General features: G+C 51.1%; 1 protein-coding gene across 1 annotated transcript; it reads right to left on the bottom strand.

The window, feature by feature from the left end:
* Window positions 1–30: 30 nt before the first annotated feature.
* LOC114797706 (tensin-2-like) lies at window positions 31–26943 on the bottom strand. Its single transcript, XM_028992716.1, is given in 30 exon segments — window positions 31–1410; window positions 3484–3513; window positions 3712–3780; window positions 3860–4028; window positions 4555–4632; window positions 4723–4800; window positions 5117–5212; window positions 5321–5452; window positions 6445–6716; window positions 6718–7281; window positions 7589–7791; window positions 7794–8294; window positions 8296–9113; window positions 9187–9303; window positions 9392–9457; window positions 9797–9926; window positions 10452–10527; window positions 10637–10697; window positions 10800–10912; window positions 10993–11076; window positions 11287–11351; window positions 11486–11608; window positions 11702–11752; window positions 11841–12024; window positions 12117–12166; window positions 12265–12306; window positions 12392–12430; window positions 18166–18203; window positions 18401–18509; window positions 26332–26943. Coding segments are annotated over 30 exon segments (4620 nt in total). The 5' UTR covers window positions 26452–26943; the 3' UTR covers window positions 31–1268.

Genomic DNA, 26943 nt, shown 5'->3' with positions numbered 1-26943 from the left:
CACCAACTGCAGCACAAACGCGCAAAAACGTACACCAAACCTTTATTTTGCTTTATTACGGTACCAGAACTTTTTTTCTTCACTTGTGTATACGATTAAAATTAGCATACAGTATAAATTTCATATAAATGCTTCCTTCATTTTCCACTTTTCAGGTGGGCTGCATATGAGAAAATATATTACTACATACAAAAAGAAACAGACCACAATATATTAAAGCTGTCGTAGACGTAGTATTCTTCTGTCTTACAAAAAAATATGCAAATATAAGACGTTTATAAGACGCGTCCAATGTAAAGCTTTGATATAAAACAAGTGCTCTTCAAATCTCTTTGGTTAATACGGCCTTTGGCCAGTTGAGGGTCTTACTGACTGCGTATTCACGGACACATTCGTACAGGATCGGCCAACGACAGGCGTCTGAGTTACTGGGATTATAATAATAATAATTCATAGACGCTCCGAACGGCTACTGTATGAGTGTGGGTGCTTCTCTCCATCCGCTATTCTACAGCGTGTAACAGTGTACATTAATACATTAATATGCTCCATTAATAATTAGAATTATTAATATAGAGTGCAAACAGCATTTATTTCATCTTTTAATATGCGTTTTTTTGCGCTGATGTAACTAGATGGACTAGAAAAATACTGGATTCTGATTGGATGGTGGGTATTTTTGTCAAGCGGGATAAACGTGGGACAAATGAAACCGACGTCAGGTCACACCCTCACACCCACAATGCACTAGTTCTTAAAACAAATCAAATTGCCGTAAATGGAAATGGAACTGTGTGAACGAGCTCTCGTAGACAGAAAACCAGCTGCTCCCTGAACTAAGTGCAGATGGACGGAGCTTAAAAAAACGAATGCAGCCGGCCGGCCAGCAGGGGGCGCTACAGCTACGCCGATTTCATACATTTTTTTTTTTTTTAAATTACAGTCGGTGGGCAGAGGTAAAGGGCTCAGAACGAAACTTTCTGCCGAAAACCCGGTTGGGGTTGATCCTCCGCGGCGGAACGTACAATATACACCCGTCAACCAATCTTCATCAGGCGGAGACGAAATAAAATACATTCAAACCGACGCCTCCTCGTTACAACGCCACTCTGCTCTCGCCATCTCGCGCACATTCGCCCAAACCTTCACTCAGACTTGCCGTTACTTCTGCTTTGGTCCGCAACCAATCGAGCGCTTTTCTTTGGAGCTTCGGTCCCCCGGTCCCTCCTTTGGGGTTTTGTTTGTGGGAACGTGGGCCCCGGGCGGGTCTACCGGCGCTGCGGGCCCAGCATCACCTTGTTGATGAAGTTGACGATGGCGCCGGCCGGCTGCTCGGGGTCCAGCTCCGCGAACAGGTGGCAGACGTTCTCCGCCGCGCCGCCCGGCTTCTTCGCCACGAAGCCGAACACTCTGGCGGCAGAGAATTCACTCGGTTGCAACGTGACGGCCCGTTAATACACAACTCCGCCGCCGTTTATTAGTTGTATTAACATGCCGTTCACAAATACAGAAAATTAGGGGAAATAAGAGATGCAAGGCAACAAATACAGAACACACACACCAGACACACACCAACACCACACGCACATACAACAACCAGACACACACACACACACAACACACCAGAACAAACACACACACACAAAACACCAGACACACACACACACACACACACCAGACACACACACACACACACACGCACACAAACACCAGACACACACACACACACGCACACAAACACCAGACACACACACACCACACCAACACCAGACACACACACGCACACACACACACACACCAGACACACACACACACCACACCACGCCACACAAACACCACACACACCACACACCACACACACACACAGACCACACAACACAACGCACACAAACACACAGACACACACACCACACAAACACACACCAGACACACACACACACACACACGCACACAAACACCAGACACACACACACACACACACCAGACACACACGCACACAAACACCAGACACACACGCACACAAACACCAGACACACACACCAGACACACACACACCAGACACACGCATACAAACACCAAACACACACACCAGACACATGCACACACACACAAACACAAGACACACACACACCAGACACACACACACAAACACCAGACACACACACACACACACACACACCAGACACAACACGCACACACAAACCAGACACACACGCACACAAACACCAGACACACACACACACAAACACCAGACACACACACCAGACACACGCACACAAACACCAAACACACACACACACACCAGACACATGCACACACACACAAACACAAGACACACACACACCAGACACACACACAAACACCAGACACACACACGCACCACACACACACCAGACACACACACACGCACACACACACCAGACACACACACCACACACACACAAACACCAGACACACACACACACACACCAGACACACACGCACACACACACACACAACACACCAGACACACACACACACACACCAGACACACACACGCACACAAACACCAGACACACACACACCAGACACACACACACACACAACACCAGACACACACACACACAAACACCAGACACACACACACACGCACACAAACACCAGACACACACACACACCAGACACACACACACACACACAAACACCAGACACACACCACACACCAGACACACACACGCACACACACACACCAGACACACACACACACACCAGACACATGCACACACACACAAACACAAGACACACACACACCAGACACACGCACACACAAACACCAGACACACAAACACCAGACACACACAAACACCAGACACGCACACACAAACACCAGACACGCACACCACCCACACACACCAGACACACACACAAAACACCAGACACACACACACCAGACACACACACACACAAACACCAGACACACACACACACACACCAGACACACACACACAAACACCAGACACACACACGCACACACACACACACACACGCACACACACACACCAGACACACACGCACACAAACACCAGACACACACGCACACAAACACAGACCACACACCAGACACACGCACACAAACACCAAACACACACACACACACCAGACACATGCACACACACACAAACACAAGACACACACACACCAGACACACGCACCACACAAACACCAGACACCACAAACACCAGACACACACAAACACCAGACACGCACACACAAACACCAGACACGCACACACACACACACACCAGACACACACACACAAACACCAGACACACACCACACCAGACACACACACACACAAACACCAGACACACACACACCAGACACACGCACACACAAACACCAGACACACACACACACACCAGACACACGCACACACCACACACACACACACCAGACACACACACAGACACAGACACACCAGACACACCCACACCAGACACTTACTTAGATGTCGTGCTGTCTGAGTTAGTCCACCTGAAGCAGGAATGGGGAGATGAAATATAACTCGAAAACACGAGCATGCACACACACACACACACACACACACACATCGAACAAAGACAATGGAAGACTGTGGTCAGTCATTCGCGGACATGAGAAATACTCGTTCCGTTTTAAAAACCCATGCAGCGTCCGGTGTTACTTGGTGAAGAATCCGGCGGCGCGTGTTACCTGCGGTCCTGCGGGTCGACGCTGCTGAACGTCACGCTGCTGACAGGATAGTGTCTCCTGAAGAAAACCCTGCGGGCAGCGAGGAAGCGCTGGTCAACACAACGCGCGGTTTGACGGGAGGGGACGAACTGCGTGCCCGGCGGTTCACCTTCTCTGGCTGTCGGTCAGCGTGATCCCCTGCACCGACACCTTGAAGTGAACCACCGTGGCGGCCGGCCGAGGCGTCCTCGACAGCGTGGCGCCGGCGGCCTTGGCTACGGCCTGGGGTCCGGTCAGCGACTCGGTCTCCACCGAGTTCAGGTACAGCACGTTACAGGCTGCGGAGGTCACCGAGAGAGTCAGGGACTTCTTGAAAAAATTCCCTACGTCCTCAATAAACCAAGTAAAAAAATCAAAAAAAATCAACCAAGTAAATCATTACGAGGGCCTCCAGCCTGCTGGTTAGACCGCACCCTCCCTATGATTTACATTTACAGCATTTACCAGGCGCCCTCATCCAGAGCGACTTACAGTCAGTAGTTACAGGGACAGTCCCCCCTGGACACACTCAGGGTTAAGTGTCCTGCTAAGGGACAAAATGGTAGTAAGTGGGGTTCGAACCTGCACACAGGGTTTTACCCGCTAGGTTACTACCACCCTATCTGGTGGGGGTGCAGTTTTCGCTTCTATATTCAAGTTCTATTAGTTACCAACGTTGGGTTTTGTTTTAATATTGAAATAGGAAACGAACAGCAACATAAACAAGTTTAAAGAAGAAGCGTCTGTGATTGTAACTTTATTTCTGATAAAAACTAAATTAGAAATGAATAAGCAGCAGGTGGCGCTGCGATGACAGGGACCCACCCGCGCCCTGCTTGAGGAGGTCTGCAGCGGTGCTCATGTTACCGGCGGCCTGGACATCCTGGGTCTCCCCTACCGGATCTGCGGCATCGTCAAACAGAACACGTGAGAATCGGGCGAGGTCCCGGGCCGGCACCGCCGGGGACGGCCATCGGGGCGGGGCGCGCTCACCGTTGTCCGGGATCCGCAGCGTGCAGGGCAGGGAGATGGGGGTGATCGAGTGCTGACAGACCAGAGCAGACAGACTCCCTGCAAGAGACGGAGGACCAGAGACACAACGTTCCCATTTCCATTCGTAACGTGCGAAGGCGGGAACGGATACGAACATCAACGTGGGAATTTTAACCAACAGCACTGGAGATTTTTTTTATGCTATCTATAATTTCAGAGCCAATTTATGCTTCAGTATCACAGACCAACCCCAACTAACTCAATAAATATTAAAATTAGGGCCGTCAAAAGCCAATCAAATACCAAAAAAAAATACAATTACGTGTTAAGAAAAGAGAAAACCACACTGAATCGTACACTTCTACACTCTTACTTCAGTTCCGACACTCCTTACCAAAGTAGGGCTCGTTCTGGCAGCCTTTGATCTTGACCCCGCGAGGTCCGGTCTCGATCAGGAAATGCCGCACCAGCTGTTCTAAAGGATCGGCCGCTGGCGAGAGACAAAGCGCACCATGGGAACGTTCCGCCACGTTCCGATCCATCCCTCTCTCCAAAGTAGCGCGGTTACAGGCGTCCGTTGTGTGTATGAGATTCATACCTTTGGTGCCGTGATTGTTGGCACTGACAGGAGGCGTGGCCACCTTCAGCGCCAAGCCGTAAGCGCCCTGGAAGGAATTACTGTCTCGGATCAAAAAGGAGCCAGGATCCTTCTCCTTCAGCACAGCGATGGCTGCGTAGAATGAGAGAGATGAGGAGTTACTGCGTGGTCATGCGGCGGCGCCGTATCACCGTCACCGTAACAACTACAGCTTCAGGGATCTTCATTTTACATTTACATTTATGTCATTTGGCAGACGCCCGTATCCAGAGCGACTTACAACGTGCTTACATGTTACCATGGATGAAGTGGTCAGTTCTGGTTCACCAGGACACCCAACTATGAATACAATCTTTTTATTCACTCTGTTCTAGTTTCTATACAGAAGTCAGACGAGAAGAAGGTTACAAGTTCATCTAAATCTTCTCTAAAGAGGAAGGTGTTGAGCTGCCGTGTGAAGGTGCTCAGTGACTGAGCTGGAAGTTCATTCCACCACCGAGGGGCCAAGACGGAGAAGATGAGCACGCTCTAGATGAGCGTCTTCCTTTTACCTTCAGAGATGGAGGGACCAGGCGAGCAGTACTGGAGGCTCGGAGTAAACGAGGTGCAGTGTGAGGTGTAATAAGGGCTGTGAGGTAGGATGGTGCTACTCCATGTTTGGCTTTGTAGGCCAGCATCAGTATTTAGAACCTGATGGTGCAGCTACTGGGAGCCAGTGGAGGGAACGTAGCAGAGGGGCGGTGTGGGAGAACTTGGGAAGGTTGAAGATCAACCTTTTCAAATGGACCAGTAGCATCATAATGGACACGTAATGTACACCATGATACTGGTCTACACTTTGGACTTTTCCTCTTATTGGACAAATCAACCAGCCCTGCACTGACACCACCTGCAGGGTCACTCTACCCTGGAAAGGCGTCCCTCTCTGTATCACTCCTTCCCAACGTTTCTTCCCACCTTTTTTCTCTCTCCTACAGTTTTTTGTGGAGTTAATTCCTTGTGTGCAGAAGGGTCAAGTGTGAGGGGTCAACTGTAGGACCTGTCAAAGCCCATTGAGACGTACTGTACGTGATTATGGCTATATAAGGAATAAATGTTGCTGTTGTTGTTGTAGGCTCGCTCACCTTGTTCTCTGGAGATCCCTGGCTTGTACCAGAAGCGTGAGCTGTCCTGTACAAACTTCACCGACATCCTGCCGCCCAGTTCGCCCTCTGGCGCCGGCCCGTCCACAGGGCCCAGTGATGGGGAGAATGTGACATGGTGCTGCCCAGACGGCTGGGTGCCCGTTGCGGACCTCAAGGTGCCAGACCTCCCGTTGGGTGACCCCGGAAGTGTGGCCGGCCGCCGTTTCTCCGGTAGAGGGGGTTGGGGGTTCAGGGTGGAGTATCCTGAATAGGACCCCGGGGAGCCAGAATGGTTTGAAGCAGCTGGAGGACAGTGGGAAGGTGGGCGTAGACTGACCCTCAGGAGCTGGGGAGCCCTCAAGGCCGCAGTAATGCTGCGGACAGCCTGCGGTCTTGGACGCCAGATTCAGCCTGCGGTCCATGGTGGCGAAGCCTGGGACAGCGGGCTCGGTGTAGGGCGAGTTTTCGTGGGGAGGCTGAGGAGACGAAGGGGTCGGAATGGGAGTGGAATCAAATCTAGGGGACCCTGGGGGCGGGTTCTGAGGGGGACAGGAGCCATTCGTCAGCGGGGGGGCTGTGATGGGGTCAGTTGACGAGCTTCGCTCCTCAGTGGGAGGCTCAGGCGGAGTGATGGGGTGACAGTGGCCCATTGGGCTCACTGGCGAAGACGCCTCTGTGGAAAGTGACGGGCACGTCTCAGGGACGACAGTCTGCTTTGGGGTAGAAGGGTTCGTGTTGGAGGTGTCATTCTGCTGGGACACCTGGTCGGTGCTGTGGGACCTGATCTGGCCTTCTGAAGGATGCTCGTCACTAGAAGGTGCCACTCCTGAGTTGGGACTGAAAAAAAGCACATAAAACAGAGACAGAAAATCCAGTCAGGACGTTAAAGACCAGTCTTCACCATGACCAACACACGAATCATCTGGACTGACAAGAACAACACAGTCTCCAATCTAAACTGGAAGACGATTCGTGACGATTTGCCATCTGAGGGCTTAATCCAGTCAACCTGCAGAAAAGGCTGCCAAGAAAGAAGAACCGACCAAATCCAAAAGCTTCTCCAAAATGAAAACGATATATTTTTAGTTTGTCTAGTCTGGGATGGTGATAAATGTCAGACGGATGAAGAGATGTGGCTGCCTACCTGTCCTGGGGATGCAGGGGACTGCTTGTGTGAACAGGAGTCGGGGGTCCGGACAGATCTGAAGGTGTGGAGCAGGGGACGTGGGCGTCTCTGAGTCCTGTCCTCAGGGACCCGTGGGTGACGTGAGAACGCCAGCCGGCGCCCTCGGCTCGGGTTTGCGTGTCGGGCGGGGTACGGCTGTGAAGGGATGGAGGAGTGGCTGGACGGTCCTGGCGGGGGGAGTGGGGGAGGTGGACTCGGACTGGTACCCGGAGGCGTAGCCCCTGCTCTCGGAGGGGGAACAGGGACAGGCCGGGCGTGGTGTCTGGTACCCGCTGCTGCTGCTGTACTTCATGTCCAGATGCGAGTGGGTATGGGAGCGCGAGGCTTCGGGGTACGACGGATGTCCAGAGGGTAGGGGGTCGAAGGAGAAGGTGGCCAGCTCGTGGCCCTGGGGACCATACGGTGACAAGGTGGACCTCCGTTGCCAGAACTCGGCCTCTCGCTCATGCTCCCATTGAAGCTCCGCCTCCCTGTCTCTGTCCCAGTGGAGTGCCACGTCCCGGCCCTGTCTCAGAGCCGCCTCTCTCTCCCAGTGGAGCTCCACCCCTCGGTGTAGCTCAGTGTCCCGCCCCCGTCTGAGCCCCGCCTCCCTCTCCCAGTGCATCCCGTCACCCCTGTTCAGGCGCAGCGTGTGGTAGGCGGAGTCTTCCCGGCGGATGCAGCAAGTCCCGGCACAGGCAGCCAGGGGGCGCCAGACCGTCGATCAGCATGATGTCATGGTAGGGGCTGGGGTGTTTGGTGTGGGGGTAATGCAGATACTCGTCTGAGCGGCAGAGCAGGCGTCCAGATGTGGCGAGCGTGTGAGGGTGGGGGGACATTTCCGGGGCGGTGTAGGGGCACAGGTGGCGAGGTGGCCCTTCAGAGCACGTGCGGTGGAGGAAGTGGGGTGCACCTTGCTGCCGATCCCACAGAAGGTCGGGGGGTGGGAGGGTTTGGTGGGGGTGTGGCGTGTGATGGCACATTCCTATAAGTGATGGAGGCGGGGCACTGCTGTGCCCATTAGAACCGGCCGCCCGGTCCAGGCAGTACCCGTTGGGTAGGAGGTGTGGGCGGTCGCAGGTTGTCTCTGCGCAGTGTTGGGACCGGTATCCCACCCGGCAGGAGCAGGTGCGTCCCAGCCTGACGGTCCCTCTCGGTTCGGGCGGCGTGACAGGGTCCCCATCATCCAAAATGGCCGTCTCGCGGTCCCGGTCGCGCCCACCTGACCTCTCGCCCTCGATTCCCCCCAGGAGGCGCTCAAGATCCTCCCGCTCCTGCTGAGTGGGTGGCGGCGGGCGTGGGGGCTCCTCGACGCGCTCCGGCATGACGGAGGACGAGTGTCCCGAGTCGGTGCTGACCGACAGCAGGTGCCGGGTCCTGTCCTCAGCAGCGCTGCGCGGCAGGCTGCCATTGGTCGACGAGACGGAGGCTGCGGCGGCGGCACGCCGCTTCTTCACCTGGGCGTACAGGCTGCCGTCCAGAGGTCCCCGCGTGTGTCCGATGTCTGAAAAGAGCACAAAATAAAGCGTACGTCCACAAACAGGACACGTATTGTGTTTTATGTCCCTGATTTGTACCTTCCAGACTGTCCTCGTTCCTCTGGTTGAAATTTTCATACGAATCCCAGCGCACAACCGGGTCGGCCGTGTTATAGTCCACCGTAACCGCCGGGTCATTTCTTTGGTACTCTTGACCTGAAACGGTAAAAGAGCAAAGTCGGAAAATCAAAAAAAAAAAAAGCCACGAGAGGAAAAGTCGGTACAGAGGAATCAAACGGAAAACCTTTCATCTTTTCTGGTCCAGATGAAAAGACGAACTCCACCGTTGCATCAGAAGGAAACGTGTAATCTGTCACGAAGAGAAGTGATATTCATATAAACAAGCGGCTGTTTTGTTCTCTACGCTTCAAAAAATGTTCATTATGTGTCCAACTTGTGTGTGATTAGCATTAAATGGTTAAAAATGCAAGCAGCGGGAGGTAATGAAAGTGACGTAATTCTCATTGTGATGTACAGCACATGGTGCATACAGCGAAATGTGTCCTCTGTATTTAACCATCACCCTTGGTGAGCAGTGGGCAGCCATGACAGGCTGTGGGGACGGGATTTGAACCGGCAACCTTCAGATCAACCAGCGCTTCCTTACCCACTAAAGCCACCACTGTAAACTTCTAGAAATTCTCCTCACCGGAACAGGCCTCGTCCAGCTCCCCTTTGCCAAACCAGAGCTGGGCGCCGTGGATGGTGCAGGTGTGGAACTGCAGACGGAACACCGTGTCTCTCTCGGCCTTCTGACTCCGCCGGTGATAGCACTTCACCTGCAGGGGGCGCCACATCAGGAAATAACAGTTGAGGTTGAGCTTAAATGTCATTTCAGCTATACACGTGTTAGACAGACGAAATAACGTTTCACTACGTGAGTGTGAGACCAACAGAATTACATTATTTAGTGATATATTCAAATAAAAAAACGTCCTGTACTTCTTGGCCTGATTTAAGTGTAAAATTAGTAAAATGTAGGTTTTACTCTGAAGTGCAACTACTGAACTAATGCACTTAACATCTAGCTCACTTTTTAGTATAAGATACGCTGAAGTATACCACTTATCTGTATTAGAATATATTGAATAATACTTTTTGTACAAAAAGTAGCTCACTTTAGCTCACATTTACAGTTTAAGGTCACATAAGGCAAAAATTATTAATTATAATTCTTTATTATAAATGTGGCCTATAAATGCTTTTGTATACTCGCCAGTGTGTTTAATTATAATTTAGCTGAGCTACCACTAATAAATGCATGAAAGTCTGTAATATAAGCAGAAACGCTGAAACACACAAACCATGATGTCTCCTTTGAGAAGCAGCGCCGGCTCGATCGTCACGCACAGACGGCGACTCTCGGCGCCCTGCAGGTCACTGTCAAACACACACACATCATTTTCCAATTTGCATGAGCACGACCGGCGACAGAGAGCGAATCGTCGTGTTGTGGTCGCTGCATTTTCTATCTCCAGCGTGCACGTACTATACTCCAGATGTGTAGACCAGCTGCATGGACTGGTAGATCTTCAGGAATGGGAAGTATCCTGAGAGAGGGGGCAGATGGAGGAGCAAGATGTGTGCATGTGGACATCATGAACAGCTTTCAGATGAGCAGGCTGGGCAACGCGGAGCAGATGGGAGCTCACCTCCATCGGCGTGGAAGTTGGGAATGGTCGGGATCAGGACCTGATGCAGGAAAAGGGGGCTGCTGTTCATCTTTATTGCCCCAGACAGCAGCCCACCGAAGTAGTAGATGTACCTGTGAAGGGAGAGAAGAGTTCGACCCGAAGCCCGCCTGACCAGTGAGCGTGACGCGTAACCGGCAGGCAGAGGCCTGACCTGTTCTGGGAGGGCTGGAGAGACGAGGAGACCTTGTCCTCACAGAACTTTCTCATGGCGAGGGTGCTGAGCGCCTGGTCGGCCCTGCTTACACACATTGACTTTTTCACAGCATCTGGCAACCCCATCCTGCAGCTACTAATCACGACGCACTTCTCATAACAGCCTCCTGTTTCAGTTGCAGATGTCGCACAAACATGTGCTCTTCTTTACCATAAATGTTGAAGTACATAACGAAAGCACAGATGCAGCCACACGTTGCAATAATAAAATATGAAAAAATAAGAACCTCACCCGGCTGAGATCTTGCTGTAGTGCATGTAGGCCGCGACGATGACTCCGGTTTTGCCTTTGTTGCCCTGGAACCGGGGAGACGGTGTTAGTTTCAGCTCGAACGAGTGATGATTCATGGCAATGAGTCCATAACCATAACCATAACCATCAAGGAACCCCCGCCATCCCCAGAAGGTTCTTATAAAGTCTGACTCCTGACCTTGCAGTGCAGGACCACCACATGCTGCGGGTCAGAGTTCAGCCAGCTCTCCATGGCTTTGCACATAGCGCAGATTTTGTCGAGGGGAGGGGCGTGGAGGTCAGGCCAGCCAAAGTCATGGACCTGCGGCGCAGATGCAGGCAGAGAAAGATGGTGACTGGTGTGATTTATTACAGGACAGGGGCACACAGCAGGTGTCTGGTGACGGGGACGGACCTTGGGGTTGAGGCGCGTGATGTCACGGCGTCGCTCGGACAGGTTCAATAGCTGCAGGGGGATGAAACAGAGGGAGTCAGTGCGCAGTGAAGAACGTTTCCGCAGCAGAGATCCTCATCCAGACACTCTCCACACTGACCAGGAACTTGTCCTGGTGTTTGGACTTCAGCATGGCCGCCACCTCTCGCAGATTGACGCGGTAGCGCTGCTCCTCCAGCAAAGGGGGGAAGAAGACGGAGATGATCCTCTCGGTGATGTAGGTCAGGTCGAAGTCATAGTGCCGCTCCATGACCCGGTCCATGACCCGGTCCACGCTGAAGCTCCTGAAGGAGACAGGAGAGGAAGGACATGGAGGACTGCATTAAAGGAGCCAGACAGATCACCCATAACTGGAGACGCAGCAGGTCAAGCCCACCTGGGCAGGGTGCTCCTCTGTTTGGTGTAGGTTAATGACTTGGTGGAGCCCTGAACAGAGAGGAGTGGTCAGGCCTCATGTCACCATCGACAGTGAAATGACGGCGGTTTTAGTCTTGTGTACGGTATCGGATCCAGTGAGATCTTACCAGGTGCTGGGTGTGTCGAGATGGTGCCGTACCCCTCCTCTGCTGTAAACACAAAGACAAAAAAAAACCATGGCAGCCTCTCCCGACCGTAATCGTGGTGAGACGTGAGGAGATAAGACACACTCACCAGGTCCGACTGGGGCGCAGGGACGCAGGCCGTGTTTACCTGCAACAACAAAAAAAAAGGAGACGACTCAGAACCATCCTCACACAAACCCCGCCCCCTCTGTCCCGGAAACGGGGGAAAGAGCAGAGGGACACAAAGGACCCGGACGTGCAGGGATGGGTCACAGGAAATGCTCCCTCAGGCGGAGGAGATAAAAAAGGAGAAAAATAGCCGCAGATAGTGGGAGTTTAGCTCAGTGCTAGAGCATTGGCCAGCAGATCAAGAGGTCCCAGGTTCAAATCCTAAATGTAAGAGTACATTTAATAGGAAAAAAAAATGTTTCAAAAAGTATTTCAGGCGAATCTAACACTTACACACGCACATGCACAAAATAAAATTAAAAAAAATTCCTGCATGTTCTATTCCTGACAAGTTCGGCCTTATCAGGGCTCTTAGTTCTGTAAACACCAAAATCTATAGAAATCGAATGAGAATTGCTGCTGTCGTTCTCTTGTAAGTCGCTTTGGATAAAAGCGTCTGTAAAGTAAAGTAAAGTAAAGTAAAGTAAAGTAAAGTAAAGTAAAGTAAAGATAACAGAGGCCCGGCGTGTGTGAACGTTCCCAGCAGCCTCTGGGCTCCCGCCCATACACACGCCACACCGAGGAGTAAATGTACACACATGACGAAAGGCGGTAAACACGTGGTCTCCCCGTGCCTCTTTTCTCACGCAAACACACACACGCGTTGCCCGCCTCCAGCGACCTTTGACCCGACAGGAAACGTGCAGTGGTGGGAGTTCACGTCAGTTCCATCTCAGGCAGGGGTAATGGGGGCTGGTGTGTGTGAGAAAACACTCGTGCTTACGTAACGCCACCATCCCCCACCCTCATCCGGGAAACCCGGCCTGGCCGCAGCGAAAGGGCAGCGGCTTCTCACAACACGCTAAATATTTCAGGATTTGGTGTGTGTGTTCGTTCCGGGGGGGGGTTCTAAAGGCCGAGGAACGGGCTCCGTGTCGGGAAGACTGGGCCGTGTTTGTGTGTGTTGCTAGGTGGGCTTCCATTTTAATGCCGAGTTCGGCAACGGCGGGTTTGGCTCGGTGCACGGCGAGCTGAAACAACTGGAACGTTCCGAAAGAAAAACACAGACACACACATGCAGGTTCATGACGCACACATCTCAGTTGTTATTCCACTCTCCGATTGGCTGATCGGCCTCCGATAATTAACAACTCCTCTCTTGTTTTCCTTCACACTCCTTCATTCCAGCGTGCATCTCTTCCCTTTCCTCTAGGCCTCCTCCGTCCGTACTCCCGACAGGAACGGTCCCAGCTCCGCCCGTTTCCTGCTGCCCCGCTTTCTCACCCTCTCCCGCCCTCGTCCCGCCAGAACAAACACACCAGATTCCATCTAATGCGGGCACTCTGTAGACAAGCCCCCGGCCCACCGAGACCCCTCGCTCCAGACAGAGGTTGGCGGGCTGTTTATCTCTGGTTACTCATCAGCCTGAATCACGGTCCTCAGCGAATACGACGGCAGAGACGGGGAGGCAGAGACACGTTGCCGGCTATTCTCTGACCAGAACGAATCCATCCATTTTTCTACGCCAAACTGGGAAAAGCTGTAGAACGGTGAAGATGCACAGCATCGCCGAGAACCAAGATCATTCCAAGGGGCCCTCCTCTTTTCTGGAAAGTTCTGGGTGGAATCATGCCATAGCTGAGTGCAACAGCTGATTTTCACCAGTTTCCACAGCTCGGCTGTAGCTGCGTGTTCGCTCTGCGCTGGATTTCAGGATGGACCTTGTCCTCCCGCCTCCCCCTTGTTTTCAAAATCTCTAGGAAACGTGGTGGTTGAACTGCAGTGGCTCCTGCAACAAAGGACGGGGCGTTACGTAACCCCTCCATCACCAAGCCTCCCCACCCCAACCCACCAAATAACATCATACAGAACATCAACAGACAAATTCCTTCCCCATGTCCCCCAAATAGCATGAACGTGCCACAATTAATCCTCATCAAGGCTGAATTATCGCAGTCTACAGCAAAACGGCAGCACCATCCATCAAAAACAAAGAAACAGCCCATCACAGCCTGTTCTGGAGCTCTGGGACCCGGTGAAGCGTCCTACCCGCAGGCCGTCGGACTCTTACAGCTACAAAAAATGAATGATTACAATAAACAAGCTAAAAACAGTCATCACGGCCAGGTATCCTCTCTGTCAGGGTCTCGGTCCATGATTAATTATTTCCACGTGGGGGTCACGGACGCTGCCCTTCCTACCTGGTGGGCCGTCAAGTCCCTGACCCGGAATCCTGCAGACCCCCGTCTGCCATCCCCCTTCCCGGCGGAGGAGATTTTCCACTCTGCTACACTGATAAGGTCGTGTGCTGTCCGGACGCTGGCGACACGCTGAAATAAAACATATGGGCGATGTCTGTATGTGTGTGTGTATTTCAGAGATTACTGAGTTTCTACAGCGGACAGGACCCAGACAGATGCTTCTCAGTGGTCGGATTTTGGGGCACGCGGTACCAAATAAACCGAATTCTCATCTTTCCATTTCAGGAAGTGCAGATTAGAACACGTCCAGGGGGGGTTTCCCAGAAAAATACTACAATAACAACCCAGAACCAGTGAAGTACGAGACGCTGTGTCACCCGGCTCCAGGCCACACTGGCGGTTTTAAAGAGAACCAAGAAGAATCCGTTACAGATGGAGGGGGGAATACAGCACAGACGTCACAAAGGGACGGAGGGTACGGCGCTAACCCGGACCTGTTACGCTGGACCTGTTTCACGTTTGCAACTAAATTTAATTCACTCCAGCATACAGTTCATAAAACCTCACAGGTTTTACAGTGGATTTTGGGCCAAACTGCTCCACACTCATTCTGAAGAGAAAAGAAATGATGATGGTTGGCAAAATGTAATCGCCTCCATTGTTTAGCATTAGCATCTTACCAGAACATTTACAGCTACATGCACGTGAACAGCAGAAGCCAGAGTACAGCCTGTGATTTTTCATTTTAGGTTATTCTAATAAAGTGTAATTTTATCTAGTAAATCAGTCTCTTGTCCGACAAACTTCAATGCTGCCCCCAGTGAAAGAACTCATAGTTAAAAGGTTATCTCTCCTCCTACTCTGCACTTTAACAGCTTTTCCTCACTGCATCGTCCCTTGAGCAGCTTAAATGTCACCCTAACTGCACCGAGGGGCTCGGAAGGGGTAGTGGAGACAAAATCTTCAGAGAATAGCTCAGTTCAGAACCCTGCCCAAAGAAACGGCCTCTCCCTTCCTGCAGTGAGCTGATGGCTATCGCTGGTGACAGGGTTAGGAGCAATGACAACAGCCAATCCGAGTGGGGGGTCGGGAGGTGATACCTTAATAATATATTATAAATTCAGTTTCAGAAAGGGCTGCATTTAATTCTTAATGAATTTGGCCAGATGGGCTACACTATACTCCCCACGAGCATCAACAAGTCCTGTTTCGTTTCATCAGTTCCTCTCTATCGGGTTGTCTATCATCACAATCTGGTCACAAGCTTCAACAGTTACTCCAGTAACTGACTGTAACATTCATCCATTTACCAGTTACTGGGACTAAGGCTAAAATGAACCAGTTTCAGCTCTAGATAAAACGCTACCAGCTTTGAGTGTCAATACAACGCTACCAGTTTCAGGTGCTAATGCAACGCTACCAGTTTCAGGCACTAGCACAACACTACCAGCTTCAGGTGTTAACCCAACACTACCAGTTTCAGGCACTAACACAACACTACCAGCTTCAGGTGTTAACCCAACACTACCAGTTTCAGGTGCTAATGCAACACAACCAGTTTCAGGTGCTAACCCAACACTACCAGCTTCAGGTGTTAACCCAACACTACCAGCTTCAGGTTTTAACCCAACACTACCAGTTTCAGGCACTGACACAACACTACCAGCTTCAGGTGTTAACCCAACGCTACCAGTTTCAGGGGCTAATACAATGCTACCAGTTTCAGGTGCTAATACAATGCTACCAGTTTCAGGTGCTAATGCAACACAACCAGTTTCAGGTGCTAACACAACACTACCAGTTTCAGGTGCTAACACAACGCTACCAGTTTCAGGTGCTAACACAACGCTACCAGTTTCAGGTGCTAACACAACACTACCAGTTTCAGGTGCTAACACAACACTACCAGGTGCTAACACAACGCTACCAGTTTCAGGTGCTAATACAAAGCTACCAGTTTCAGGTGCTAACACAACGGTACCAGTTTCAGGTGCTAACACAACGCTACCAGTTTCAGGTGCTGACACAACGCTACCAGTTTCAGGTGCTAACACAACGCTACCAGTTTCAGGTGCTGACACAACGCTACCAGTTTCAGGTGCTAACACAACGCTACCAGTTTCAGGTGCTAACACAACGCTACCAGTTTCAGGCACTGACACAACGCTACCAGTTTCAGGTGCTAACACAACACTACCAGTTTCAGGTGCTAACACAACGCTACCAGTTTCAGGTGCTAACACAACGCTACCAGTTTCAGGCGCTGACACAACGCTACCAGTTTCAGGCGCTAACACAACGCTACCAGTTTCAGGTGCTGACACAACGCTACCAGTTTCAGGTGCTAACACAACGCTACCAGTTTCAGGTGCTGACACAACGCTACCAGTTTCAGGTGTTAACCCAACGCTACCAGTTTCAGGTGCTAACACAACGCTACCAGTTTCAGGTGCTGACACAACGCTACCAGTTTCAGGTGCTAACACAACGCTACCAGTTTCAGGCGCTGACACAACGCTACCAGTTTCAGGCGCTAACACAACGCTACCAGTTTCAGGTGCTAACACAACCCTACCAGTTTCAGGCGCTAACACAACGCTACCAGTTTCAGGCGCTAACACAACGCTACCAGTTTCAGGCGCTAACACAACGCTACCAGTTTCAGGTTCTAACACAACGCTACCAGTTTCAGGTGCTAACACAAAGCTACCAGTTTCAGGTGCTAACACAACACTACCAGTTTCAGGTGCTAACACAACGCTACCAGTTTCAGGTGCTAACACAACGCTACCAGTTTCAGGTGCTAACACAACGCTACCAGTTTCAGGTGCTAACACAACGCTACCAGTTTCAGGTGCTAACACAACGCTACCAGTTTCAGGTGCTAACACAACGCTACCAGTTACTAACATATTGTTCTGATTATGCAAGTTTTCTCATGAACTTTAAAAAATGCAAAGAACTTATCTGTGTGGCAGGACTGAGACACATTAAGCTATTATAGCACACATTCAATAATATAAAAAAAGAATTATTTAAATATAAAAAAAACATTAAAAATAAAAAAAGCAACAAGTTGCGAAATTAAAAGCGTTCTTGGTGCAGAGTGTGAGCCAGACAGGGGTGGAATGAAGAGTCTCTCAAATGCAATTCTCTGTTCCGAATCCCCCAGCGGACATCTGGAGACGCTCTGCCCTGCAGCCAGTGCCCCTTGTCCATCCTGACCTCCCTGCCAACTCTCTGGGCCAAAGCTGGCATTCACTCCCCTCATCAATGCATCTTTCACAGCGAGCTGCGTGGCCCCAGGGTGCGGCCGGCTGGCAGCGCCTCCGCCGAACAAAGTGAGGCCTTTCAGCGGAGCCGGGCCGGCTGCACACACGCCGCCGCTGGTATTTCGGAAGAGTCCACGCACCCAACAATGAGAGCTGTATTCACGCCCGCCGCATAGCGCCCGCTGAGCCCCCTGTAATGCACCATCTGGATGAGATCAGCAGCGAAATGAAGTGGGGCTTACCTTGGCTTCACATTTCTTGTGGGTGGCGGTCTTACAAACTGCAGAGAGGGAAAGAGAGAGATGGGTAACGAGGGAACATTTCACCTCTGACCATCCTTCAAGAATCAGTTATAATCATTTAAATAAATCATTTAGCTCTAAAACATGAAGTTGCAGTGTTGTATTGTGTTCTGTTTGTTTTATTCAAACTAAAGCATCCGAGAGGATGACGTCGGGCTCTTTATAGAAATCTCACCTCGACAGAAGGACCCCAGGCTCTCCACACTCTGCCGACACACCCCGCACTGGCGCTTCTTCTTGAACGTCTTCTCCTTGAAGACGTGCGGCTCTCCCTTCCCTGTCTGCTGCAACACAAGCGTTGCCGTGATTAAAGGCCGAGCGCGGCGACACCCTACACCCTCTCAGATGCTTCCTGCCTCTGCAAATCCCTGCCTGAAGTAATCAGCATTTTTGAGGTCACACAATCTCCGCTCCTTGTTAGTTGAGTAACACCTGATCCTCCAGAAGCATTCCAGGCGACTGACAACACAAATCAGAACAAGTGGTGGGACACACAACATCGCCCCATCATCATCACCTTCATCATAGCACATCATCGTCTCCCAGAGAATAACACAGGAGAAGAGCACCGACGAGAGGCTACAGGGACTAGATGGAAAAAGGAAGAATGCTGAGGGGGCCGGTCTGCGGCGGAAGTGAAGTGTGGAGGAGTACATTTGGAGATGAGTGCGTGGGGCCGTGTGGATTCAGCCAGCTTCCACAAACACCCGCACTGTGTGCTTTTCCACATCAAATCCCGTAATTTATCTGAACCTTCAAATCCCGTAATTTATCTGAAAGGTGCTTCCTAAATCTCGTGAAGTCTGTCACGGAGTGATGCTCCATGAAACAAACTAGAGGGTCACGACAGCCACCACCACCGTTACAACTACAGCTTCAGGGATCTTCAAGTGGACCAGTAACATCATTATGGACACGTAATCTAGACCATGACACTGACTACATCCTGGACTCCTCCAACCCTACAACTGTAGGACTTATTATTATATCATCCCCAACCCTGCACTGACACCATTTGCAGGCTCACTCTACCCTGGAAGGGGGTCCCTCTCTGTATCACTCCTTCCCAAGGTTTCTTCCTTTCTTTTTTTCTCTCTCCTAGAGTTTTTTTTGTGTGCAGTTTTTCCATGTGTGCAGAAGGGTCAAGTGTGGAGGGGTCAACTGTAGGGCCTGTCAAAGCCCATTGAGATATACTGTATGTGATTTTGGTCTAAATGATAAATAAATGTTGTTGTTGTTGTTGTTGATGCTGGTGGCAGTAAGGGGGGTCACCATCACTGGGGGCGTGCTTGTAAAATATCCCTGCGATTGTATGTGTATATTTTGTGCGGAGTGTCGGTTCGGTCCAGCAGGAGGGTGCCGGAGGGAGGCGGAGCTTCGCTGGACCGCGCCAAAAACAGCGTTTATGTTTTCTGTCGTTTTTTTTCTTTTTGTCGGGTTCAATTGATTTTTTTCACCTGAATATTTGCACCTTTTTCGGTGGAAAAGAAAAAGGTCAAAAAAAAGAAAGGAATAAAAACAAGCACTATTTGTGGAACTACGCTGTCGACCTCTGCCGCGTCACTATTAACCTGCCCACCAGGTCCAGGCCCAGGCTCGCCCCCCTCGTCCCTCGCCGATATTCCGGTCATGCGCTCCGGCTTACGTGGGGAGGGTGGAGAGGGGGAGGAGCAGCGCCAGGTTTTCCCGCCACTCAACACCGCACCAGTTCATGACGTTTATTCACAGCGATCTTCTTTTAATCTCTTCTTTCAGATTCCTGACGTATTTGTCATCGTCACTCCAGCAGACTTGGCACACAACGTCACTCACAGTGCAGTACAGTTGCAGCACAGCAATCTGGTATATTTTTGTAAAAATATACCATTTTGGGTGGCAGTAGCCTACACACTCGCCTATGAACCAGAAGACCCAGGTTTGAACCCCACTTACTACCATCGTGTCCCTGAGCAGGACACTTAACCCTGAGTGTCTCCAGGGGGGGACTGTCCCTGTAACTACTGATTGTAAGTCGCTCTGGATAAGGGCGTCTGGTAAATGCTGTAAATGTAAATGTTGTAAACTAAAAAAGAAATTTCATTGCCCAAAGTATTGGCATAGTACGTGTGAAAGTACCCCGGCAGTATTAGTACACACACCCAAAGCACTTGGGACGTAAACTTCAATTTTTCTTAATAAAATAATCCGCATCACGGCATGTAAACAGAAGCGTTGGTTTTCTTATATGTAATATATGTAATACTTATGTTTGCATCTTTGCATTTAAAAAAAAAAAAAAAAATGCACAAATGCACTCACCTCTCAGCAAGGGGACGGTCCCAGCAGCGCGGACGGGTAAAGCTCTGCACACCATTACCTGCACAAACTCCGCCCCCGACGCAGAGAACCTCCACCTGGGTCCAGCCTGACCGGCCGGACTGTGCCAGGGCAGCACCCTCCAGCCAGCGCTGGACAACCCACCCGCCTCCCGGCAAACAAGGGGGGGGTCTGTTCTCTTATTTTTAGGCATCCAGCGCCGCGTTCCAGAGGACCTCCAGATAAAAAAGCGGAAAGTCCTCCGAGGCCACGGACAGAACAGAGACGGGATTGAGGGCAGGAAAGCGCCCCCACCCGAAACACTCGTCTTTATCCCCCGTTCCTGTGCTTTCCAAAAATAGCCAGATCTGAGTGCACAGTCTGTGCATGTTGTGCAGCGTGTCCCGCTCTGAACTTCCGTTCCATGTACAGATTGTTCTCCGACAGTTTCCGGAGTTCCTCCGGGGACGGAGGACGGTCAACGGGGACAGAAGTCCGGGACATCAAACAAACAAACATCTAGTACATTCTTTCTGCTCAGTGAGCACAGACTTCTCAGACCTCATGATTACTGAGTGGAAGTGAGGAACGACGGGCCGGAGTCCCTCCCACGTCACATGCTTAATGGAAGACATCTGCTGTCACCGAGCAACAGCCAATATCGACCATGGTCTCAGCAGCCGCCTGGCATGACAGGAGATATACAAGAAGCTCAGGTATTCCCAGCTCTGTCCGGATATTCCCAGTTCTAACAACACGCAAACAAATTTCCCTGGTTTAAGACATGAGGAGAGTGGGGACGTGGTGCCTGCTTCTCCCGTCGGTGGCATTCCTACCAGACCCTTCCCTCAAGGGTGGAACTCCGGCAAAGGAAACAGAGACAGCCTGTTCCAGGAGTGAGGTCAGCATGTACGCCATTACACACTTCCTGCCAGCGTCCTCTCGGCGGTCCGCATCACGCGCGGCCGTGCCGACGCCCCCAACTCCACATCGACGCCTCAAAATGTGACTTCCATCACAAACAATCAACGTCAGCAGTACCATCCACCCTGACTTTACACAGCGACCCGCACCAGCAATTCCTCCCTAACTCCTCATCGTCCTCACTCCCAGCGTCCACTACAGACACCCGGGACATCACGTCACCGGATTCACACTGTGCAGTAAATAAGCACAGCGACAGAACGTGACAACTGATCACTGAGATGAACAATCACACAAAGTCCCGTAAACGAGGATGAACCGATATGACGCGTTTATAACTAAATGAAGACCAAGATGCACAACAGCCGGATAAACACGCGTTCTCATTTCATGCTCGGGGTTTATGGTTCTCGCAACATGTGTTCCCACTAAAAAACTAAAACAGTTACCTCAACAAGCAATTTGTAGCCTGATAAACTCTTACAGTGCACAAGGCAAACACCCCCCAGAACTCAGCAGAACCTATTAGAACCCCCCCAGAACCCAGCAGAGCCTAGTAGAACCTCCCCAGGACCCAGGAGAACCCAGAAGAACCCCCAGAACCCAACAGAACCAATTAGAACACCCCCCCCCCCAGAGCCCAGCAGAGCCTAGTATGAACCCCCAGAACCCAGCAGATCCTATTAGAACCCCCCCAGAACCCAGCAGAGCCTAGTAGAACCTCCCCAGGACCCAGGAGAACCCAGAAGAACCCCCAGAACCCAACAGAACCAATTAGAACACCCCCTCAGAGCCCAGCAGAGCCTAGTATGAACCCCCAGAACCCAGCAGATCCTATTAGAACCCCCCCAGAACCCAGCAGAGCCTAGTAGAACCTCCCCAGGACCCAGGAGAACCCAGAAGAACCTCCAGAACCCAACAGAACCAATTAGAACACCCCCTCAGAGCCCAGCAGAGCCTAGTATGAACCCCCAGAACCCAGCAGATCCTATTAGAACCCACCCCAAGACCCAGTACAAACCCCCCCGAACCCAGCAGAACCTATTAGAATACCCCCCCTAGATCCCACCCTGACTTTACACTGCGATCTGCACCAGCAATTCCTTCCTCACTCCTCATCGTCCTCACCCCCAGCGTCCACTACAGACACTCGGAACAGAAGAGAAGACACTTCACGTCACCAGATTTACACTGGTGGACGCGTCACGTCATGCGGCGTGCAGTAAATAAGCACAGTGACCAAAGAGGACAACTGATCCTGTTCTATTAGCAGAGCCAAATAGAACCCAGTAGAACCCCCAGAATCCATCAGAACCCAACAGAACCCAGTAGAACCCCCCATTCCCCAGGAGAATTAGTAGATCCCCAGAACCCATAAGATCCCAGCAGAGCCAAATAGAACCCATGAGAACCCCCAGAACCCCCCCCCCCCCCCCACAAAGCCCAGCAGAGCCTAGTAGAACCCCCAGAACCCAGCAGAACCCCCAAAGCCCAGCACAACCAAGTAAACCCCCCCAGAACCCAAAACCGTACCTGCCTGTACCTGCCTTCTACATAAGAACATTAAATAAGAAGATAAAGTGCTACTAAATGCATGAATACAGCCAGGGAGCGTCAAGGCGCGCCGGAAGGAGCAGTGACGCAGTTGCTCATTAATTGAAGTTATTCGGGGGGTGTGGAGGGCAGCGCGTGGAGTCATATGATTTTTTACAATAGAATTTTCCTCCACTGAACCGGCATAAAGGACTAAATATACACAAAGCAAAAAAATCAACTTTTTTCTTTTATTTAAACTCGTGTAATCCGCCTCGGATTTCCTCAGATTACCTTTCTGTTATCATCATAATTAATTGTAATGATAATAACAAAGGCACCAAAAATTCGGCACCATGTGGGATGCTGAGGATGAATTCGATAAGGCAGAAAGTTTACTGAAAATAATTTTTAAAAATGTCAGAATAGGAGCTCTCCCTTTGTAAAATAAAGTTTAAAAACATGTTTAATGTGCTACGTAGGCAGCTACGGGCAGCGGAAGTTCGTAAGAAATGAAGTGGCGCTCACCTTGCTCATTGTGTGGAGAAATGTGGAGAAACGGAGGAGCTGGTTTTTACATTCCAGACAGTCGCCACTACGGACTGTTTTCTGTTTTCTTTACTTTCTCTCGCTGGGGGGACTATGGGTGGGGCTACTGTTGTGGGCGGGATTAGTGGAGAAGCGCTTTACAATTGGTCGGCTGCTGGAGACGAGGGGAGGAGCGCTGCGCTGATTGGTTAAGGTCTGAATTCTGTCGCGCCATGGACCGCCCAGGCCACACCCACGTAAGGGGGGCGCAGAGACAAAGTTTATTCAAATCAATTCACGTTTCACACTTCATGAATGGTATAAAATGTGGTTTGTCATGAATCTTACGTGAATCACGTAAGTGGTTTTGTGCGAATTCAACCTGTATACCTTCATTTTGGATAACTGGCTGAATTAATGTTCAATCTAATTAATTATAAATTAGATTAAAGGGCGCCATTATTTTCTATGAAATTATTGGTAGTAGAAAAAAATATATATTTACACACACATATATAAACACGTATTTACGCGTGAATCTGAACAACAGCGCCACCTTGTGGTGGTCTACAAGCGCTTTACTGGGGTCGTGCGCTCTGGTGCTTTCATTCTTTTTAACTCCACATATAAAGTCCCACATATTTAATAAAACACGCCGAATTGAACGTAGATGCAATAGAGTGATCACATCCAAACGGCGAAGGTCCTCACTCAAGGCTTTCGACTCACTTTAAGATGTTGGTTTTAATTGATTGTGATTGCTTGTATATCATTTCACTTTGTTCTTTTTACTTTATTATGAACTGTTTTTTACTGGTTCCTTATTCAATTCTCTGTACAGTGCGTGTGTGTGTGTATATAAGTGACGTGATTGTGTCCTCTGTATTTAACCATCACCCTTGGTGACAGTGGGCACCATGACATGCGCCCGGGGAGCAGTGTGTGGGGACGGCGTTTTGCTCAGTGGCACCTCAGTGGCATCTTCCGGGGCCGCTTCCTTAACCGCTAGGCCACCCCTGCCCCATAAATATATATAAACACGCACACACACACACAAACTGAGGGTGGCTGTGAGGATCTTGGCTAAACCCCACATAATATATATTCATATTCCTCACAGCTCAGAAAGATTAAGTTCCAGAGTGAAAAACTGGCAGAAAAAAAGCCTTAAGCTGTGTGGAATTTCCGCCTGGAGATGAAAAGTGCTGGAAGTTGGCCGTTTATTTGTCTGCTGGAGCCTTCTCCTGCAAGTGCGATCCCGGATAGGGTGGCTGGACGGCCGTGGAAGATGCGGCGTGGGAGACAGGAAGGCCGCAGGAGAGTCTAAGAAAATAAAAATCTGGGATCGGACGGGATGCTGGACGTGCCGCGCTGGGCTCGCAGCTGTGGATGAGGGAGTAGAGCAGCTCCCAGAGCTCCAATGAAACCAACACACACCACACAGCTCTGCGCACAACATTTCATTCAAGGAGAGTAAGTATATAAACTCTTCAGGATCTACAAGACTCCTCAAAGTCTTGGTTTCCTTGATTAAAAGACTCATGCAGCTGTTTCACGTTAACATCAGAGCCATGTGCAGAACCAGAAGAGCCCAACCAATCAGAGCGCAGCAAGAACCAAAGTCAGTCCCAGGTGCTTTTAATTGAAATGGAAGTTCATGAATCCTGTCCCGCCGCTCCAGTTTGAGGGGACGGGCAGCGGACAGGAAGTCTGTGCCAGGGGTTGATAAGGCCCAGCATGTGTGGAGTTGGTATTTTTATTTCAAATCCACATCCACAGCCCCAAAACATCTCCCCGCCTCTGGATACACGAGCGCTGGACGGGGTCAGGATGTTGCGGAATGGAGGGGGACGGGCCTTTGTCAGGGCACTGGTGGCATTTCAACACCACTCCTTGCACGGTTCTTCCTGAGGGACACACGCCCACCCGAGTCGGGTCAGGTTACCCGGCTCAGAGCGTGTTTACCAGCTTGCAATTGGCCGCCTTCCCCGCATCTTGGCACGCGGGCGCCTCTGCGGCCGGGCGCGCACAAACGAGCCCTCGGCGAATCACTGGGGCCTATTTACACGGGTCCGGAAGGACCACGCCCTTTTCCACAGGGCCATGCCCGGTGGATGTTTGTGGAATATGGTCGCAGTAAGGCCTGGCCGGCTGCAGTTTTGTCATTCCAGGGCCTTGCCGAGGATAAACCGCCGCCTTGTAAAACCGGGGTGTTGTGATAAGGGGTGGTGGCGGCGAGACGTTCTGCTGGACGTTCTACCTGTTCAGAAGAAGGGGACCAACCACTGAGACCTTCTTCACCGGGTGTGCGTTCAGCAGAATGCGCCTGTCGCCATAACAAAAACCTTCTAATTTAATGGCCTGCGGGGCGCCTCCTGGCCGGTGAGTCAGAACGAGCCGACGTTCCCAGCGGACAGAATTCCGTCGGTGAGCGAGAGCAGCGGCTGGAGGTTCTCAGTGTCGGGCCGCAGCTGAATGCGACGTCATGGCAGGTTGGGACCCTCAGAAGGGGGTCCGACGTTGTCCCAACGGCTCGCCGTTCCCACGCTGTGCAGCATGTGAGCAGGTCATGAGGGATTTCAGCGTCTCATACACACACACACACACGTTTGATGCCCATCTAGTGGCCTAGCGTGTAACACACTCGCCTATGAACCAGAAGACCCGGGTTCAAACCCCACTTACTACCATCTGAGTGTGTCCAGGGGGGGACTGTCCCTGTAACTACTGACTGTAAGTCGCTCTGGATAAGGACGTCTGGTAAAAAACCTTCAGCCTCTTTAGCTGCGTGAGAACTTCAGAGCTGGACGAGTGTGAGGACCTCACCTTGGTCAGTCTCATCGTCCCGCTGGTCCTCTCCGGGCAGCTCCGCTGCACTGACCTCCTGACCGGCGGCACGGGCTCTGGTTGGACGGCGCAGTAATCCGCGCTCAGGGCGCAACCCATATAGAGATCTGGGCCCCGGTGGTCGCTCGGCGTCCCTCGGCCCCTCCGTCTCCCTCGCAGGCGCTCAGCCTCTGCGATCCGCCGCGCGCCGGTGCAGATGTTTTTGTCGGCTGCAGCGAGGCCCTTCCCCTTTTCCTGGCTCTCGCTCAGCCCGCCGAGGGCCACAGGATGTTCGTACACAGCCCCCCCGCCTTCCCTCCGTGACACACACACACTCCTCCAAACTCAGTTTATATCCTGGACTTTTATTCCACTGTTTAATTCCCACTTGGCCAGTATGACCTCTGACCTTGTTATATATATATATATATGTGTGTGTGTGTGTGTGTAATGATGCCCGCACACATCAGCTGCCTTCTGCTGCTTCAATGTCACTTTTTGAACACCGTACTCCCGGCGAAGGGAAATTCCAGACGTGCTTTGGTGTGGATACGAGTGAACCGGCCGTGGCTCACAGATCCCTCCCAGGTCTCCCCCCCTCTGTACCCCACG

The sequence above is a fragment of the Denticeps clupeoides genome, chromosome 10 (genome assembly GCF_900700375.1).
Source record: "Denticeps clupeoides chromosome 10, fDenClu1.1, whole genome shotgun sequence".
Classification (NCBI taxonomy): Eukaryota; Metazoa; Chordata; class Actinopteri; order Clupeiformes; family Denticipitidae; genus Denticeps; species Denticeps clupeoides.
This window is presented reverse-complemented; position numbering and strand designations above follow the sequence as displayed.